Source organism: Narcine bancroftii, chromosome 2 (genome assembly GCF_036971445.1).
Source record: "Narcine bancroftii isolate sNarBan1 chromosome 2, sNarBan1.hap1, whole genome shotgun sequence".
Lineage (NCBI taxonomy): Eukaryota > Metazoa > Chordata > Chondrichthyes > Torpediniformes > Narcinidae > Narcine > Narcine bancroftii.
Window position 1 is genome coordinate 279,982,380 of NC_091470.1, and position 20,871 is coordinate 280,003,250.

Sequence of the window (20,871 nt, forward strand, 5' to 3'; positions counted from 1 at the left end):
TGCAGAGTCTAAGGGACCGAGTCCGGGAACTTGAGCTGCAGCTCGATGACCTTGCTCTGGTTAGGGAGAATGAGGTCATCACAGACAAGAGTTATAGTCAAAGGGATGGAGTCTGGGAACTTGAGCTGCAGCTCGATGACCTCGCTCTGGTTAGGGAGAATGAGGCCATCATAGACAAGAGTTATAGGCAGGTGGTCACACCAAGGCCACGGGAGGAGGGGCAGTGGGTTACTGTTAGGAGGAGGAAAGGGAAGGGTTGGGTTCAAGAGAAAGCACCCAAGTCTGTAATCCTCACCAATCGGTACTCCACCTTGAGTACCGAGGAGGGGGATAGACAGACTAAGGAAGGCAGAGTTGTTGAGTCAGTCATTGTAGCCCAGAAAGATAGGGATAGGAGGAAAAGGCTGATAGTTATAGGGAGATTCGATTGTCAGGAGGACTGACAGAGGTTTTTGTGGACACGATAAAGAAAATCGATTTGCCTTCCTGGTGCAAGGGTCTGGGATGTAACTTTGCATGTCCAGGATTTAAAAGGGAAGGGTAAAAAGCCTGAGGTTGTGGTACATGTTGGTACCAATGACGTTGGAATGAAGGAGGAAGTGGTCCTGCAGAATGAACATAGGGAGTTAGATAGGGAGCTTAGAAGAAGGACCTCTAAAGGTGTAATCTCTGGATTGTTTCCTGTGCCACGTGACAGTGAGGGCAGGAACAGAATCAGCTGGAGGTTAAATACGTGGCTAAAAGGGTGGAGTAAGAGACAGGGATTCAAGTTCTTGGACCACTGGGATATTTTTTGGGGGAGATGGGACCTATACCGTAACGATGGGTTACATCTGAATCCCAGAAGGACCAGTCTCCTGGCGGGGGCATTTGCTAGGGCTGCCAGGGGAGCTTTAAACTAGTGTGGTTGGGAACAGGGGTTCAGGTAAGGGAGGACAGCAGAGTGAGGGTTTGCAGGCAAAGGAAAAAGGCATATTCACATAATTTGGGGGTGGAACAGCAGGAAGTAATTAATAGATGCTATAATGACAATGGTGAGAAAGGTAGAGAGGGTGATAGGCAGAAGGTAGGATGCGAGAGATCTCTGAGATCACCGCCAGTGGGCTGATATCGCCTCAAAACGTGCATCTTGGTGCCTCACAGTTCGGCGGGCAGCAACCTCCTTTGAAGAAGACCGCAGAGCCCACCTCACTGACAAAAGACAAAGGAGGAAAAACCCAACACCCAACCCCAACCAACCAGTTTTCCCTTGCAACCGCTGCAACCTTGTCTGCCTGTCCTGCATCGGACTTGTCAGCCACAAACGAGCCTGCAGCTGACGTGGACATTACCCCTCCATAAATCTTCGTCCGCGAAGCCAAGCCAAAGAAATTTATTTCAATGTGAGGAGTGTTGTCAGAAAGGTGGATGAGCTAAAGGTGTGGATTGACACATGACGTTATGACGTTGTGGCCATTAGAGGTTGAAGGAGGGTTGTGACTGGCAGTTAAATATTCCAGGATTTCACTGCTTTAGATGTGACAGAATTGGTGGAGTAAGAGGGGGAGGTGTGGCATTACTTGTTAGGGAAGATATTACAGCGGTGCTGAGGCAAGATAGACTGGAGAGCTCATCGAGGGAGGCAGTGTGGGTAGAACTAAAAAATAAGGGCGAGGTTACTATTATAGGTGTATATTATAAGCCTCCAAATGGGGAAAGGGAACTAGAAGAGCAAATGTGCAAGGAAATAGCTGAAATGTGCAGTAGGAATAGGGTGGTGTTGGTTGGGGATTTCAATTTTCCTAACATTGATTGGGTAACACAGTCAGTGAGTGGGCAGGATGGCTTAGAATTTATACAATGTGTTCAGGATTATTTTTTGCAGCAGTATGTGGAGGTGCCCACTAGAGGGGGAGCAATGTTAGATCTGTTGTTAGGGAATGAAATAGGGAAGGTGACAGAGGTGAGTGTTGGGGAGAACTTCGGATCCAGTGATCATGGATTTATTAGCTTTAGCTTAATTATGAAAAGGGATAGGTCGGGTCTGAAGTCGAAGGTCTTCAAGTGGGGGAAGGCCAGATTTAAATAAATGAGAAGTGAGGTTTATAAAGGGAAAGTCATGTTTGACAAATCTAGATGAGTTTTTTGAAGAGGTGACAAGAAAAGTGGATGAAGGTAGGGCTGTTAACGTGATCTATTTGGATTTTAGTAAGGCTTTTGATAAGGTTCCACATGTTAGGGTAGTATGAAAGGTTCAGTCACTAGGGATTAATAGAGAGATAGTGAGATGGGTTCAGAGATGACTGGAAGATAGACAGCAGAGAGTCATGGTGGAGAACTGTCTGTCAGGGTGGAAGCCTGTGACGAGCGATGTGCCTCAGGGATCAGTACTGGGTCCCCTGTTGTTTATCATTTATATTAATGATTTGGAGGAGGCTGTGGTTAACTGGGTAAGCAAATATGCAGACAATATGAAAATAGGGGGGGTGGTGGATAGTGAGGAAGGTTTTCTAGATTACAGAAGGATTTGGTTTGTTTGGAAAAGTGGGCTGAAAGATGGCAGATGGAATTTAATGTAGAAAGTGGAAGGTGCTGCATTTCAGAAAAAATAACCAGAATAGGATATGCCAGGGGTGGCCAAACCGTGGCTCATGAGCCACATGCGGCTCTTTGACTTTTAATATGCGGCTCGCTGCCGGTCTCTCCCCCTCACCCGCCCCACTCGCGCCTTTAATAGCCTGATATTTGTAGCATTGTATTTTGACATAAAATTGATTATAGTAAGACTAATTTTGTAAGGTGGAAATCTGATTAAAATATCTCTCATTTTTTGGTTTACCTTTTACATATTTGTGTCTTTGTTATTATTGAAACTTATACAAATTAACAGTTTAAAAACTGCATGCATGAATAAATATTATTGCATTTGATATGTATTTCTTAAAATTTATATAAAAGTTTTCTTAAAAAATGTATATGTATCAATAAAAATGTTTGTGTGAATTTTGTTCTTGTCCTGAAGCTCTCAAACATCTGAGCGTTATCGTTTGTGGCTCTTACATTAAGCAAGTTTGGTCACCCCTGACATGCAGTTAAGGGGAGGGCATTGTGGAATGCAGAGGAACAGAGGAATCTTGGGGTTATGGTACAGAGTTACTTGAAGGTGGATTCCCATGTAGAAAGGGTGGTTAAGAAGGCATATGGTATGCTGGTCTTCATAAATCATCGTGCAGAGTATAGGAGCTTGGAAGTGATGCTGTGACTGTTTAAGGAATTGGTGAGGCCAGGTTTGGAGTATTGTGTTCAGTTCTGGTCTCCAAATTATAGGAAGGATATAGATAAGGTGGAGAGGGTGCAGAGAAGATTTACAAGGATGTTGCCTGGCTTACAACATCTAGAGTACAGAGAAAGATTAAGGAGACTGGGACTTTATTTACTGGAATGTAGATGGTTGAGAGGGGATTTGATAGAGGTATTTAAAATTATGAAGGGAATAAATAGACTAGATGTGAGTAGACTCTTTCCCCTGAAGGTAGGGGAGGTTGGAACAAGAGGGCATAAGTTAAGGGTAAGGGGACAAAACTTTAGAAAAAATGGTAGAGGATGCTTCTTCACTAGAGAGCAGTGGCAGAATGGAATGATCTTACAGAGGAGATAGTTGTGGCAGGGTCCTTTCTATTATTTAAGAGAGGTTGGATGTGTACATGGATATGAGGGGATTGGAGAGTTATGGGCGGAGAGTGGGGGGGGGGGTGGGGGGAACTAGTGGAGTTGTTCGAGTGAACCGGCGCTGACACGTAGGCCTGTTTCCACGCTGTAAACTGTTATAGGGTTAATTCCTGGGTCAGGGTGCCAGTGGAAAAGGATTCTGTGCTTTGCCTCAGAAAAAATGAGGATCACTCCATGTGCCCAAAAATTTACTGATACAAAACTATTCTACTTCAATTGCTGTCAATTCAATCAACAAAGTACTTGCAGCATTTTCTCTTTTTATTGTACCCTTCTTATCACCTCCTCAAAAAAATTCAGGCCAAAACTCATTCTTTTCTGGAAATGTTCATTTGACTATGAAATTGGAATTAAAACTGAGGATACTGGAATAGTCATCAGATCTGTATCTTTATCATGAAATTGTAACAATATTTCGACAGGTAATGACTTAATCTATAGGCTTTAACCACTTCAGGTCCCCTCCAAATAATTTATTCTTCACCTTATATCTATGTTCTCTGATCTGAAACACCTCTGCCACATGGAAATGTTTTAGCATCATCTATGCTCCTCATAATTTTGTACACCTTCTTCCTCAGCTGCAAGGAAGCAAATCCAGCCTCTCCTCATAACTCAACCATTCCAATCCAGGCAACATCTCAGTGAATCTTCTCTGCACGCTCTCCAGAGCAATAGGTTTTCTCTATGACAGTGAGAGATCAGTTGGGATGAGCAAAATTATGCCACTCATGGAAGGGGACTATAGTCAATGACAAGAGAACCGTCATTTAAAGTGGCCGCTAAATGGGTCAAATATCTAGGAGTTAGAATAATTTAAATAATTTGTACAAGTTAAATTACACCCCTTTGCTGGGAAAGATCAAGGAGAACCTGAACAGGTGGATGTCCCTGCCCGTAACTCTAGTGGGCAGGGTCAACTGTATTAAAATGAAGGTGCTGCCAAGACTTCAGTATCTCTTCTAGACACTGCCTGTAGTGTTGCCCCAGGGATTTTTTTTCCCCCAGAAATTGCTTTCATGCTTAAGAACATTTTTATGGAACAGAAAAGAAGCTAGAGTCTCTATGGAAAAATTGACCTAGGATTACAGTCTGTGTGGTTTATGGATACCGGACTTCAAAAAGTATTATCGAGAAGCCCAGTCAAGATACAACTCCTCACCCTTCAAGGGAGGAGAGGTGCCATCCTGGGTACAAATTGGTCTGCACTTGGTGGGCGAGAAGGTTGCAGAGGATTTCATTTATCAATGAGATGCCAAATTGCTATCTGGAAAAACTGATACCCCATATTGAAACAAATTATTTGCATTTGGAATAATATTAATCTATAGTTTGGAATAGAAGTGGGGCTGTCCTCAAAAACACCCCTGACTCCAAATCAATTAATACCTTTGACGGAAGGTAACAAGATGCTGGACATCTAATGCCAGAATGGTGTGAGGTGTATAGAGGACTGTTACAAACAGGAGCAGCTAATGTTATTTGAACTTGGACAGAAATAGGATTTATCAAGTAGGACATTCCACTGCTACCTTCAGAAAAGATCTTTTCTACAGGACAAATTAGGTCCAACCACGACCCTTACAAAGTGCAGTGACGTAGAGACCACGATAAGAAGGAGAAACACCCAGAAATTCATTTCAGCAATTATTTTCCTCCTCCAAGCGGAAGGACCCAATCGAAGCCGTCATAAACCAAGGCAGAAATTGGAGTCGGATAGAGGAATAACAATTGATGGACAATGGTTGGACCAGTTTGACTGCAATCATCAATGCATGGTATAAAAATACAATTTTTTGCACCAGCTAAACCTTACGCTGCAAAATGATCAGACGAATGTTTTAGATGCTGCATTGAGACAGGGACCTTTGTGCATGCGACCTGGACACGTACCAAGGTGAGGCCCTTTTGGACGGAACTAGGCAAAGTCCTAGGGAAAATTATAGGTCAGGAATTCCCACAGGACCCGTAGTTATTCCTGTTGGGTAATATAATGGACACAAGACTTAAAATGAAGTTATCCAAATTTCAAATTCAATTTGTAATGATCGCAGTGGCCAGGAAGTGCATAGCACTTACCTGGAAGGCAGACCATTGTTTGAGCATTGCGCAGTGGAGCAAGGAGATGCCAGGCTGTGTTTCCCTGGAGAAAATCACATGTAACTTAAGTGGGAAGTATGGCACTTTCCAAAAGATTTGGCAGCCATACCTAAACTTTATAGGAGCATGGTTGAAGGCAGGACTGCTATGCCTCGCTGCTCTGCCTTCCCTGCTTCCTCCTCAGTCAGTGGGGAGAGGGGGACCTGTCTCATTTCAGCCGGGTAAAGAAATCGGCCTGGACCAGGGCCGCCATGCCACGACAAACCTATAACCCCCTGATGCATGATTTATTTCTTTGCTGTGAATGTTTTTATTGTCCAGTGTGTTTTCTTTTTAGATTAGTTAAATGTTATGTGTCATAGGAGCAGGGGGAGGAGGGTAGGGAAGGGGATAAATTTGGACTCAACAGAGGAATCTGTGTAGTATGGATTTGGATAAGTTGTTGATTGTACACACTGACAATGATATTGTTGAATGCTCTTTGAGCCCAAGTCTGGAAAATTATAAATAAAATATTTTTAAAAAACACAAAGATCAAAAATAACATTTGTTCAGAAGCTTATACATACCACCAGAAGCATTGCTCACAGCAGATCCAGCTGATGCCACTTTAGTAACAGCTGCAGGGTTGTAAGTCCAAGATGTCCCACACACTTCAACTTTTAGATCGCTATCTGAGTAAATCTGCTGCACACGTCCAACTTTCCCCAAAGTCTGCAAGAAAGCAAAAAAAATCGTGTTATGTAAACAGGGAAGTCTGCAGATGCTGAGGTCTTGTGCAGTACACAAACACTGATGTGGATAGTCAATGGTAGATGGATAACTACTCATTAAAAAAAACAAGAAGCAGTGACACCGTCCTCCATTGTTTAACAAGATATTAGATAAATACACTGCATCATTCATCTAAAACAGAAAATGCTAGAAAACACAGCAGATAAGTCAGTACCTGTCGAACATTACAGAGGTAATATTTAATCCTCAACATTTTACCATTTGATTCTGCCCATTTCCTATAGATCTGGTCGAGAACTTACAAAATGCTTTCCTTCTTCCAAAAATGTGGCTTCCTCTTTGCCCCACATGACGGAGGTTCGTACTCATTTCCTCCTTGACCTGCACATTTGATCACAGCCCCACACCCCCACAGACAAAACAGAGATAGAGTGCCCTTTGGTTCTTGCCTTTTACTCCACTAGCTCGACATCCAGCAACTTCACCATTCCTCCCAGCTCCAATGAGATATCACCTCAAGCCACATATTTTCCTCCACCACAATCTGCAAGGACCACTGACTTCATTACTTCCTGGCCTACTCATCAATTCCCACCCACCCTCCCTTTCCACAGGAAATACAACCCTCCACCTCATCCGTCACAGCTATCAGGTAATTTAACAATCCTTGCAGGGAGACAGAGATTCATGAACGGCTCAACAGACTTGTACTCGATGCTTACGATGTGGCCTCCTTTACATCAGAATTTATTGTCACGAACATATCATGAAATTCGTTGTTCTGCAGGAGCATCATAGTGTAAACCTTTATATCACCGTACAAAATAAACAAACAGTGGAAGAAAAAGTCAAGGTCAAAGCAATGTCTGTGGTTCATTTAGGAATCTGTTCGCAGATGGGAAGCTGTCCTTATGCCTCTGAGTGCTCATCTTCAGCCTCCTGTACCTTTTCCCCCTGATGGTAGCAGAGTGAAGTGAACATGGCCTGTGAGGTAGGTGTCCTTGAGGATAGAGGCTGTTTTAAGACACTGCCTCTTGCAGATGTCCAAGATAGAGTGAAGACTGGTGGCTGTGATGTCACAGGCCAAGTTAACAACCCCATCAACAGCGCCCCCCCCACAACTCGCTAATGGCCCCCCTCTAACATATGTTCTGGCACCAACCTTGGGTCTGCCCTCTGTCTTCTCCACTGCCACGGTGACTAAAACAACATCTACAACCCAATGGTAAAAACCATAGATCATTGCAGCATAGAAATAAGCCCCTTTGGCCCTTCTAGTTGAACAATTGTTTTGCCTAGTCCCACTAACATGCACCAAGTCCATAGCCCTCCATACCTCTCCCATCCATGTACCCATCCAAATTCTTCTTAAATGTTAAAATTGAGCCAGCATTCACTTCATCTGGCTGCTTGTTCCATATTCCCACCACTCTGTGTGAATTTCCCCCTCACATTTCCCCTTTCACTCTTAACCCATGTCCCCTGGTTTGTATCTCACCTAACCTCAGCGCAAAAAGTCCACCTACATTTAGAGTGACTATACCACTCATAATTTTAAATACCTCCATCAAATCCCCCCCTCATTCTTCTACACTCCAGGGAGAATAAAGTCCAAATCTGTTTAATCTTTCCCTGCAACTCAGTTTCTGAAGTCCAGGCAACATCCTAGTAAATCTTCTATGGGTTTTTCAATTGTATAGATATCTTTCCTGCAGTTAAGTGACCTAAACTACACACAATACTCCAAATTTGGCCTCACCAATGTTTTATACTTTACCATAACATTCCAAAGCTTATATTCAATACTTTGATTTATGAAGGCCAATAAGCCAAAAGTTCTCTTTGCAACCCTACCCACCTGTGACTTTCAGGAAATTACCGTGTATTTTGGCATACAAGTCGAGTCGTGAAACCCTAAAAAAAATTTTGGGGTGGGGGGGCAGGGGTTGACTTATATGGCAAATATACTTTTGAGACCTTAAATTCACCAAAAAATCCAGATTGATGTTGATTTGGCGTATAAGTCAATGTTGGAAGCACCTCCCCACTGCCGGTGTCGCTGCTTCTCAACAACTTCCCAGGGCTGGACGATGCCATAAGCGGACCAACCAGGAACCCTGAGGTTGCCGCTGCTGCCTGGAAGGATGAGGTTTTTTTAAAACTTAATTAATTTACAGCTTTGTTACTTGCAATTGGAGTATTTTTTTAAAATCTGGGTTCTTCCTGGAAGGCTCGAACAGCCTGAAAAATAGGGGTCGACTTGTATGCTGGATATAACCCATTAAAATGAGACTAAAAAAGGGGGTTAACCTATCTGCTGGTTCCTCTGTTCCACCGCACTCCTCAGTGCCCTATCATTTAACGTTATCCTTTGAAAATGCAACATCTGACATTTGTATGCATTAAATTCCATCTGCCATTTTCCAGCGGGTCCAGATCCCTCTGCAAGCTTTTAGAAGTCTAATAGCCTGAATATGCATGAGATTGTCTGATCTCAGAAACTAAGTAGACTCAGGCCTGGTCAGTACTTAGAGTGGAGACCGCCTAGGAACACCAGGTGCCGTAGGTTTCTGTGAGGAGCTCTAGACAAACTGGTGACTCTCTGTCTGCCTTACAGAGGACAAAAGTCAAAGAATTTAATGTATGTTGCATTCTAAATGTAGTATTATGTGACAATAATGGAACCTTTATCTTTATTACCTTTAAGACCTTCTTCGCTGTCCACAACACCTCCAAACTTCGTGTCATCTACAAACTTGCCGATCCAATTTCCCACATTATCATCAAATCACTGATATAGATGACAAACAACAATGGTCCTAGCACTGATCCTTGAGACACACCACGAGTCACAGGCTTCCAGTCTGAGAAGCAATCATCAACTACTACTCTCTGGCTTCTCTCATCTATTCATTGTTGAATCCAGTTCACTCTTTCACCATGAATATTGAGCATCTGAACCTTCTAGACTAACCTTCCATGTGGGACCCTGTCAAAGGCCTTACTCAAGTCCATATAGACAACATCCACAGCCTTTCCTTAATCAACTTTCCTGGTAACCTCCTTGAGAAACTCCATAAGATTGTTTAAATATGACCTACCATGCACAAAGTCATGTTGATGATCCATAATCAGTTTCTGGCTATCCAAATACTTGTATGTATATAAGATCTCTTAGAACATCTTCCAATAATTTATCTACTACCAAAGTCAGGCTCACGAGCCTACAATTTCCAGGATTATTTTTGGAGATTTTTTAAACAACAGAACAACATGAGCTATCCACCAATCCTCAAGCACCACACCTGTGGATAAGGACATCTTAAATATTTCTGACAGGCCCCTATAATTTCTATACTAGCCTCCCTCAAGGTCCAAGGGAATATCTTGTCAGGCCCTGGGGATTTAGCCACCCTTATTTGCTTTTGAGACAGTAAGCACTTCCTCCTCTTTAATCTGTAAAGATTCCATTACCTCACTGCTTTTTTCCTTACTTCCTATGACTCTGTGCCCATTTCCTGATTGAATACTGATGGAAAAAAATTCAAGATCGCCCTCATCTCTTTTAGATCTAAACAAAGCCTACCACTCTGATCTTCAAGGGGACCAATTTTGACCCTGACTATTCTTTTGCTCTTAATATACCTGTAGAAACCCTTCAGGTTTTCCTTCACATTGTCTGCCAAAACAACTTCATGTCTTCTTTTAGCCTTGCTGATTTTTTTAAGGTTTCTCTTGCATTTTTTTATACTCCTCAAGTACCTCATTTGCTCCATGTTGCCGATACCTGCTGTACACCTCTTTCTTCCTCAGAACAAGATCTCCAATATCCCTTGAAAACCAATGTTCCTTATGCCTGACAGAACTTACAAACTCTGTACCTTTGAAGGTCCTTCAGTAACCCAAAAACAGCTTATCCCAATCGATGTATTCTAGATCCTTTCTCATTTCAGGATCTCAACCTCAACCTATCCTTCTCCATTATGATCACTGGACCCCAAGCCTGAGCACACTTGTGATATTTTCCCTCCCCCTTTCATCATCCCACCCTGCTCTATTGCATCTAAAGCAACAGAAGCCCAGAACATTGAGCTGCCAGTCCTGCCCCTCCTTCAACCAAGTTTTACTAATGGTCACAACTTATAATTCGATGCTCTAAATCCATGTTCTAAGCTCATCTGTCTTTCCTACAGTCCTTTATCCGGAATCCTTGGGGGACAGTGTGTTCCGAATTTCGGATTTTGGAAAGCCAGACTTAAGCCCACCCGTATCCACCCCAACCCCTTCCAGTCACACTGCCGCTCCTCCCCCCGCTTGCCCGACTCGCACTGCCAGTCTCACTCCATCGCCTGCCCGACTCGCACTGCCGGTCCCTCGTCTGCCCGATTTGCGCTGCCGGTCCCTCACCCGCCCGACTCACGCTGCCGGTCTCTTCCCCTCCCTCGCCCACCCAACTCGCGCTGCCTTCTCTCTCCCCACTTGCCGGACTTTGGAGCTTTCCGGATTTTAGATGCCCGGATAAAGGATTATGTACCTGTACAATACTCCTTGCATTGAAAAAGTGAGGAAGACTCACAGACCAGTAACAATAGAAATTCACCAAGAAAGTGTTATCTTTAAAACAATATATTTATTGATAACTACTAATAATAACAATTTAACTAAACTTAACCCCAACCATGTGCAAATATACCTGTGTGTAATACCCAAACCATTACATCTTAGGCATAATTCTAGAAAGTCAATTCAAAGTTCAATCTTAGAAATCTTTTGTTGAAACTCAGACTTTTAAACTGATATACAGAAGTATCTCGAAGGAGGTGAGACTGTGTGATCAGACTGTAGAAACTCACAAATTCATGTCAGGTTACTTCCAGAGAAATGTCCTTTCATACAAATAATTGCCACAACTCCCCTCTTCCTTGTGTAGGGGAAACGTAACGTGACTTCCATGATGCTTCCAGAATCCAGGCATGGATCAGATGAAATGATCATCAGAATGGTCACGATCTAAATGCAGAAATGATCCTGCTTCCTTTACCCAGATATGAGTCAATCAAAATGTCCATTACAATGGTCACGGTGGTTCACTAATAATTCACCTGACCAGGAGATCTATCAGAACTGTCCATTTCCCAAAGCCATTCCAACTCTGTGTTTTATCAGATGACTTGCTCATCAATTCTGACAAACTGTTTCTTTAAGTCCCCCATACATGAGTCATAATCACATGACTTCCCTCTCACCATCTGTTTTTCCCTTGGATAAACACAATTGTTTCTTGGTTCTTAGTTGAGGGCATCCTTTGTTTAAAGTTTGGACTCATTTGGTGCCAGGGTGCCTGTAAAGCACACATGTCAAACTCAGGCCTGCGGGCCAAATTTGGCCCGTGATATAATTATCTTTGGCCTGCAAGATCATATCAAATATGTATTGGAACTGGCCCGCTGGCCGCCACGCCAGTATAGCGCATGCACAGCTAATATTACAAATCCCAGAATGCTTTGCAAATGCGTTGGCGCCGGCCCGTCAGCCTGCTAATCGCCCCCACCTCCTCTCTTTACTTTCATTAGCATCTGCAACCCTGTCGCCCAACTCACATGTAATAAACCTCTTACAAAAAATGGCCAAACGAAAGACAGAAAACAGGACTTTCAAGACAGGTGGGAGGCAGACTATATGTTCATCATTTTAAAAGACAAACCTGTTTGTCATTGAAGCAAGTTGTTATTTTTTTGACTTGTTGGCTTGTGAAAAAAAATACATTTAAAAGGAGCTTAAAGGCTATAGAGAAATATTATTTATTGAATATTTTATTTCTCATTTGTTAATGCTTCTTCTGGAAAGAGATTAACCAAAACTATTATTAAACATTTATTTTAGTAAGAAAAAGTTTATTACATATGTTGAAAGAAGAGAAAACATGCAGATGTTGTTGAAAATTTTCAATAAATATTTAGTTTGGCCCACGACTTAGTCCAAGTTTTTAATTTTGGCCCTCTGTGAATTTGAGTTTGACACCCCTGCTGTAAAGGATGTGAAAATTGTGTATTGTTTGCACCTTGGACCAATCCCCAAAGCAACACTCATAAAAAAACAAACAGGAGCTTGCAATACTGACACACTAAGTTCTATTTCCACCAGTCCACCCACATTTCTTCCATCCCTCACCCTTCAACTCCATCTGCCCATCATTCTCCCCAAGAGGTTCCACACATCATCTTCCAGCTCCTGTTCCTTTCCTTCCTTGCATTTTTATATAATGGTTACTTTTTTTCTGCACTTCCCCCATCATCCTGCAGTTTGGAGGCTGAATCACAACCAGAAATTCCAATAACCTTCCTTGTTTGAAGTGTTTAATTCTTCTCAGTTTATGCTTTGCTAATACAGTACAACTCTGACTATCCAAAATGGTTGGGACTGGACCCATTTTGTGTGACTGAATTTTTCAGATATCTGTTTTTAAAAAAATGCAGCCCAGTAGCAACTGCAAATTATATGTATCAATGTTTAAACAACAACAACAAAGGGAAGGCTTTTTAGGCAATAAAATAATGTTTAATTCTTACCAAAAACAGGTCGACTGCCACCAATCCCCGACACGTCCCTAACGCCGCCGTCGATCACCCAGACCTCCTAACCCCTGCTGCTGATCCCCAACACGTCCCCACCGCTGCCACCAATCCCCAGGGAAGCTTCCCGGGCCGGTAAAAACCTCACTGGTGAATCGGCGGGTTCCTGTCTCCCTGCAGGCTCACTCCAGCAGGGGCTATTCTGGCTTTGCATCCTGGTTCTTGATGTTGGAGCCCAACACAGACATAATCTTCGCCTGCACGCACACTCCCCCTCCCAACTGCCACTGATGATCACCAACATCTCCCCATCGAGGTCCCACTCCTGCCCAGGAACCCAAGGTCCCTGCTCCTACCAGGAGGCTGGTCTCCTTGATGATGCCAGGAAAAAGGATTCGTCCAACCACTTGTGGCTGGGAGACAGTGGCCCACAGTTTGAGAGGGAGAGTTGAAGAGAAAGATCAATAGGGGTAGGTAAAGAAGAAATGGAAAGAGAGAGAGGAGGGAGTTACCTGAAACAAGGACAATCGTTTTTCTAATTTCATGTCGGGTGAACCTGTGAAGTCAGTTTGACTCCGAAAAAATTTTTGATAACTGAGGATTTCTGATAGTTTCAGATATCTTCATATATCCAAAATTTTTTGGAGGCGATAGACATCACTTTCAGGTCCAAAAAAAGTTTGGATAATTGGAATTGTAATGTATTTCAGATCAATTGCTTTTCAACTGAAGTGATGCTTTGAAAGGTCACATATTTTGGTTATCAATCTGAAACATTTATTTTCCACCAAATTTGTTTTAATTTGAATTTCTGACATGGACAAAATCCTCCTACATTAGCAAATTTTTTCCCTGATGAATCTCTCTGCTTTTCATTTGAAATTTTAAAGCCTCCAAAGCTTAAAAGCAGAAGAACAAACAAACCTGAAACTGTGCTAAGATCATTGCATCAAATCAATTTAAAATGTAGCTAAAGGACAAGAAACTTTACTTACAGGTAGCATAGCTTCAGCCCATTCACCATGACCTCTCTGTAGAAGTTTGATTCGTTCCAGGTCATAACAGATTTGAACCAGATCACCAACATTAAATGGTGATGATCCACCTTCCGCTCCCTGTACTACGTCTCCACTTCTAACCACATTAGCTTTGGTCAAAACGGCAGGATTGAACGTCCACCTACAGCCATAAAAATCATACAAAGAATATTTTAAGAATAAAAGAGGCATGAAGTGAAGCCTCATTTCTTACATGTACTGTATATCATTTCTGTGTTGTTTCTCAACATATCTTTTGCTAACATACCTGTTTCCACTTGGATACTGCACAACAATGTCATGGTCTTCATCTATACCACAGACTGTGCCAGTGGTAGTTAATGTCTCAAACATGCCATCTGTCCATCCACCATGCCCATGCTGTAACGACTGAACAATTTCTAGATCCAGATCAATATTTACAAGATCACCAATCTGTAGGCCACCAGGGTTTCGGCTCCCATTTTGTTCACCTAGTGACATTTATTACAAATAAATCATAAAATATAATTTAATTATCTTAAAAATAAAACATAAAACTTGGCAAACAGCAATTAAATAATTAAAGCTTTCCATCCTTGAAAATCTAGCAAACTCAAAGGCGTGCATTTCCCATTCATTGCTAATTGCATTCTAGTGCAAGCTAGATACTGCTGGCATAGAGCAACATCTGATGTCACCAAATAGGCTAAACAGCCAATCGTAAAATTCTCAAGTGAGAAATTGGGAAAAGCAACAAGTCCAATTACTGTTTTAAACTTTTTAGAAATTGCGACACTTAGTAGCTGAAATAAATATTTAAATAATTTGACTTTAAAATGACAATTTTTGGGGGCAATGAATTGGATCAACTATATGTAAAACTCAATTTATTATTGATTAAATGAATATTAACTTTTTAAAATTAAAACCCCCCCACCTCAATAAGGAATAATTTTTCAGGCTATATTTATTTTATTTATATCCGTGCATTAGTTGTTATATAATTTTTTCACGGCCTTTGACCATTGGTTTCTCAAAAATTGCATTCGAAAAAGCAACAAGAGTGTGCATCCTGTCAGCAAACGCAGGACATCAATCTGGATTTCTATTATTTATTGCACACCAGTATACAGCAAGTTGTTTTATTTACTTCTTCGTAAAGTTAAGTGCTGATAGCTTTATTATGCATTCACTGAAAATTCCAGAAAACTGACTTCAGTATATAAATTAATTTTGTCGTGCATGATAAAGGTTCCAACAGGTGTATAATGCTGACACCTGGTGGTCAACATTATCATTTTTCTCTCTAAAAATATTTCTTCAGTCTTGAAAGATTTAACAACACTAATGGAACGAATACGCAGGCTTTTCAAGGAAAAAATTCTCGCAACCTACAGTGCTTTTGAGAAAATTGTAATATTTTTCTGAGGTGCTCAGTAATTAAGAGCAAATGATTTTGCAAAATTGACAATTAAATTACTGTCATTTTCACATCAGGGCAAATGAAATATACAGCAAGAGAAACACAAAAAACAGCAGATGTGAAATCTTGTGCAAACAACAGTGGCTGGAAGGAATCAGCAGGTGAAGTAGCATCCATGGAAAGAAATGGTCAGTCAATGTCTTGGGTCACAACCCTTCATTGTTCCTTCAGCATCTTCTTTTTCTTTGGCTTGGCTTCGCGGACGAAGATTTAAGGAGGGGGTAAAAGTCCACGTCAGCTGCAGGCTCGTTTGTGGCTGACAAGTCCGATGTGGGACAGGCATACACGGTTGCAGCGGCTGCAGGGGAAAATTGGTTGGTTGGGGTTGGGTGTTGGGTTTTTCCTCCTTTGCCTTTTGTCAGTGAGGTGGGCTCTGCGGTCTTCTTCAAAGGAGGTTGCTGCCCGCCAAACTGTGAGGCGCCAAGATGCACGGTTTGAGGCGATATCAGCCCACTGGCGGTGGTCAATGTGGCAGGCACCAAGAGATTTCTTTAGGCAGTCCTTGTACCTTTTCTTTGGTGCACCTCTGTCACGGTGGCCAGTGGAGAGCTCGCCATATAACACGATCTTGGGAAGGCGATGGTCCTCCATTCTGGAGACGTGACCCATCCAGCGCAGCTGGATCTTCAGCAGCGTGGACTCGATGCTGTCGACCTCTGCCATCTCGAGTACTTCGACGTTAGGGATGAAAGCGCTCCAATGGATGTTGAGGATGGAGCGGAGACAACGCTGGCGGAAGCGTTCTAGGAGCCGTAGGTGATGCCGGTAGAGGACCCATGATTCGGAGCCGAACAGGAGTGTGGGTATGACAACGGCTCTGTATACGCTTATCTTTGTGAGGTTTTTCAGTTGGTTGTTTTTCCAGACTCTTTTGTGTAGTCTTCCAAAGGCGCTATTTGCCTTGGCGAGTCTGTTGTCTATCTCATTGTCGATCCTTGCATCTGATGAAATGGTGCAGCCGAGATAGGTAAACTGGTTGACCGTTTTGAGTTTTGTGTGCCCGATGGAGATGTGGGGGGGCTGGTAGTCATGGTGGGGAGCTGGCTGATGGAGGACCTCAGTTTTCTTCAGGCTGACTTCCAGGCCAAACATTTTGGCAGTTTCCGCAAAGCAGGACGTCAAGCGCTGAAGAGCTGGCTCTGAATGGGCAACTAAAGCGGCATCGTCTGCAAAGAGTAGTTCACGGACAAGTTGCTCTTGTGTTTTGGTGTGAGCTTGCAGGCGCCTCAGATTGAAGAGACTGCCATCCGTGCGGTACCGGATGTAAACAGCGTCTTCATTGTTGGGGTCTTTCATGGCTTGGTTCAGCATCATGCTGAAGAAGATTGAAAAGAGGGTTGGTGCGAGAACACAGCCTTGCTTCACGCCATTGTTAATGGAGAAGGGTTCAGAGAGCTCATTGCTGTATCTGACCCGACCTTGTTGGTTTTCGTGCAGTTGGATAATCATGTTGAGGAACTTTGGGGGACATCCGATGCGCTCTAGTATTTGCCAAGGCCCTTTCCTGCTCACGGTGTCGAAGGCTTTGGTGAGGTCAACAAAGGTGATGTAGAGTCCTTTGTTAGACAAGGCTGACAGCCACCGACCTGAACGTCGGTCTGCCCTCATCGCACATGAACTCCTCAGACTTGACATCGACATAGCCGCTCTCAGTGAAGTCCGCCTGGCAGATGTAGGCAGCCTCCAAGAATGCGGCGCGGGCTACACACTCTACTGGTCTGGCAAGCCTTCGGATGAACGACGCCTATCTGGCGTAGGCTTCATGGTCAAGAGCTTCATTGGCTCCAAACTCGAAAACCTTCCGACAAGCCTTCCGACACCTCCTCAGCGACAAGATCTCCATCCTCAACCGATGGTCAGAACACTTCCAATCTCTTTTCAGTGCCAACCGCTCAGTCCAAGATTCCGCCCTGCTCCAGCTCCCTCAACAGCCCCTAAGGCTAGAGCTGGATGAGGTCCTCACCCTGGATGAGACATATAAGGCAATCGAACAACTGAAAAGTGGGAAAGCAGCAGGTATGGATGGAATCCCCCCAGAGGTCTGGAAGGCTGGCGGCAAAACTCTGCATGCCAAACTGCATGAGTTTTTCAAGCTTTGTTGGGACCAAGGAAAACTGCCTCAGGATCTTTGTGATGCCACCATCATCACCCTGTACAAAAACAAAGGCGAGAAATCAGACTGCTCAAACTACAGGGGAATCACGTTGCTCTCCATTGCAGGCAAAATCTTCGCTAGGATTCTACTAAATAGAATAATACCTAGTGTCGCCGAGAATATTCTCCCAGAATCACAGTGCGGCTTTCGCGCAAACAGAGGAACTACTGACATGGTCTTTGCCCTCAGACAGCTCCAAGAAAAGTGCCTTCAGCATCTATGTGTAGGTTAATTGGGTGTAAATGGACAGCACAGGCTTGAGAGATGAAATAGTTTGTTACCATGCTGCATGCCTAAAATTTTTAAAAATTAAATTTTAAAAATGTAATAATCAACTGAGATGTCCGCCTTTTCCAAACATGGCTTCCCCTCCACCACCATCAACTCGGCCTTCACCGCATATCCTCCATTTCCTGCTCATCTGTCCTGGCCCCCTCCGCACCTAGACGCACAAGCACAGGATTCTCCTTGTCCTTACCTATCACTCCACCAGCCTCCACATCCAATACATTATCATATGAAATTTCTGGCACTTACAACAGGATCCCACTACCAGACACATCTACCCCTCTCCTCTCTCCCTTCCATGGGGACCGTTCCCTCTGTGACTCCCTCATGCACTCATTCCTCCCTACCAACATCCCCCCCACCCCACCCAAGCACCTTCTGTTGGGCTGCAGGAGGTACCACATTTGCACTCACACCTCCTCCCTCACCACAGTCCAGGGCCCAAACAGGCCTTTCAAGTGAAGCAACATTTCACTTTTGTATCCTCAGGAGTTATCTACTGCATCCAGCATGCCCTTTGTGGCCTTCTCTACATCAGAGAGACTGGGGGTGTGGAAGAAAAATTAGTAAAGTCAGTTTTAGTGGGTGACAAAGAGTTAAAAGTAAGCTGAGCCCTGCCACTTTAAGTCTATTAATCGTTACAAGGACGCTCCGTACATTAAGCTGTGTGCTGTTGAATAAGACAGTAGACCCTCTGGATCCCACCAAAGACTTTGAATTGTTTCTTTTTGAATCAACCAATGACAATCGCTTTCCTCCTTGTATGGAGGACGCTCTCGGAGTTTCAGTGTGACATGTGTCTATTGTTTGTACCTTTGTATAAATTAAACCGGCTGGTCCGTGCTCAGCAGAGCAGCCCCGGTATTTTTATGGGACTGTTCTCCAAGATATCTTGAAAATAAAAGTCTCCTTCTGAAGCGACTCCCTGGTGCCTCGGCTGAGTTATTCCGCTATAAAACACTATTTCTCTGTAACAGGGGAGGGGGGGGAAAAGGGGGGGAAAAAAAAAAAAATTCGCTTTGATGAGCGCCTTTACTCTATCCACATCAATGACAAAGCCCTGCCAGTAGCCAACCATTTCAATTCTGCGTCTGACTCCCACTCAGATGTCTGCTCATGGCCTCATGTACTATCCCACCAAGACCATTCGTAAATTGGAGAAACAACACTTGATTTTCCATCTTGGCACTCTCCAGCTGGATGGCCTTAACATCGACTTCTCTGGTTTCTGCTATCCTACTCTCCTTTCTTCCTCCATTCCCTTCCCCCCATCCTCTTTCCCTCAGCTCTCCACCACCTTCCTTTTCTATTTACATAGCCATCCCTCCTCCCCTGCTTTCTGCTGATCCCTCCCTTCTCCAGCTATTACCCCCTGCCTTTGATACCATGCTCCTCCTCCCACCTTTTCATTTGGGCACCTTCCAACATTATCCCATACCTTGATGAAGGGCTCAAAACATCAGTTATGTATCTTCAACTTTGCTATATAAAGGATACTGTTTGACCTGCTGAGCTTCTCTAGCATTAAGTTTTCCTCCAGTTTCTAGTCACTTCACTACTTATAAATTCATGATATGCAAATTCAAGATTAATTTTCATTTTTAATTGCTTTTCTAATGCTTTTAATTATGCTACTCAAATCCCTAATTTCTTGTTTTTGTACCCCATTCAACGTGTATTTGATGTTTTTATTTGCCCGACTAAACTGCACACCTCACGTATACATTAACATTTATTCACCACTGAAATTCTGTGCTCAGACTTGCAAGTTATCTTTTTAACTATCTGTTAAGTAATTAACACTGGAATTACTTTAATTAGGAAATTGCAAAAATGTCTCCCTTTATTCGTATCCATTTTAAGCAAAATATACTGCCCCTGTTGTTCCTGAAAATGTCATGGTAAGCTATCTTTTTGAACTAGGTGTAGGTGCTAAAGCATAAATGACCAAATCAGGATGATCTAAACTGGAAGGTAATGGAATTTGCAGATTTGTGCTGCCTTATCCTTTTAGTTATTGTTATAGGCTTGAAGATCTGCAAAAATTTAGCAAGTTTCTGTATCTCTTGAAAATGCTGAACAGCCATGGTATGCCACAGAGGCTAGAGGGGGGGAGGGGGGGGGAGGACGGGGGTGCATCGTACCCAGGCCCAGGGTCCAAAAGGGGGCCCAGGAATTTTCAGAAATCCCAGAAAAACTTTGCATATATTTTGTGAAGACTAGCATTCACATTTTGTGATTTTATATATTATAATTCATAGAAATTATGTAGTGTATATTATGTAGTATTGGGAAATGAATAATGTTATTTGCTTTCATCATAGCTTCACTGTATCAGTATGATTTAATGGGGAAGCCAAGGAGCCAGTCTGAAATCGCTTTTGTTCAATTTTCTGCAGAATCTCCACAAAGTGTTGATGTACCCTTTAATGGGATATTATATCCATGTATCAGCATCATGCTGAAGAAGATTGAAAAGAGGGTTGGTGCGAGAACACAGCCTTGCTTCACGCCATTGTTAATGGAGAAGGGTTCAGAGAGCTCATTGCTGTATCTGACCCGACCTTGTTGGTTTTCGTGCAGTTGGTTAATCATGTTGAGGAACTTTGGGGGACATCCGATGCGCTCTAGTATTTGCCAAAGCCCTTTCCTGCTCACGGTGTCGAAGGCTTTGGTGAGGTCAACAAAGGTGATGTAGAGTCCTTTGTTTTGTTCTCTGCACTTTTCTTGGAGCTGTCTGAGGGCAAAGACCATGTCAGTAGTTACTCTGTTTGCGCGAAAGCCGCACTGTGATTCTGGGAGAATATTCTC

General features: G+C 43.1%; 1 protein-coding gene across 2 annotated transcripts in view; it reads right to left on the minus strand.

Annotated features, from left to right (window-relative positions):
* The window catches only part of mib1 (MIB E3 ubiquitin protein ligase 1), a 240,612-nt gene that overhangs the window by 152,897 nt on the left and 66,844 nt on the right, over positions 1 to 20,871 (minus strand). For both annotated transcript variants that reach the window (XM_069921103.1, XM_069921102.1), the window contains exons 6-8: positions 14,421 to 14,625; positions 14,111 to 14,294; positions 6,378 to 6,522 (exon numbers count right to left, since the gene is read on the minus strand). In XM_069921103.1, the coding sequence (XP_069777204.1) occupies positions 6,378 to 6,522; positions 14,111 to 14,294; positions 14,421 to 14,625 (534 nt within the window). The remainder of the gene's footprint in view (positions 1 to 6,377; positions 6,523 to 14,110; positions 14,295 to 14,420; positions 14,626 to 20,871) is intronic.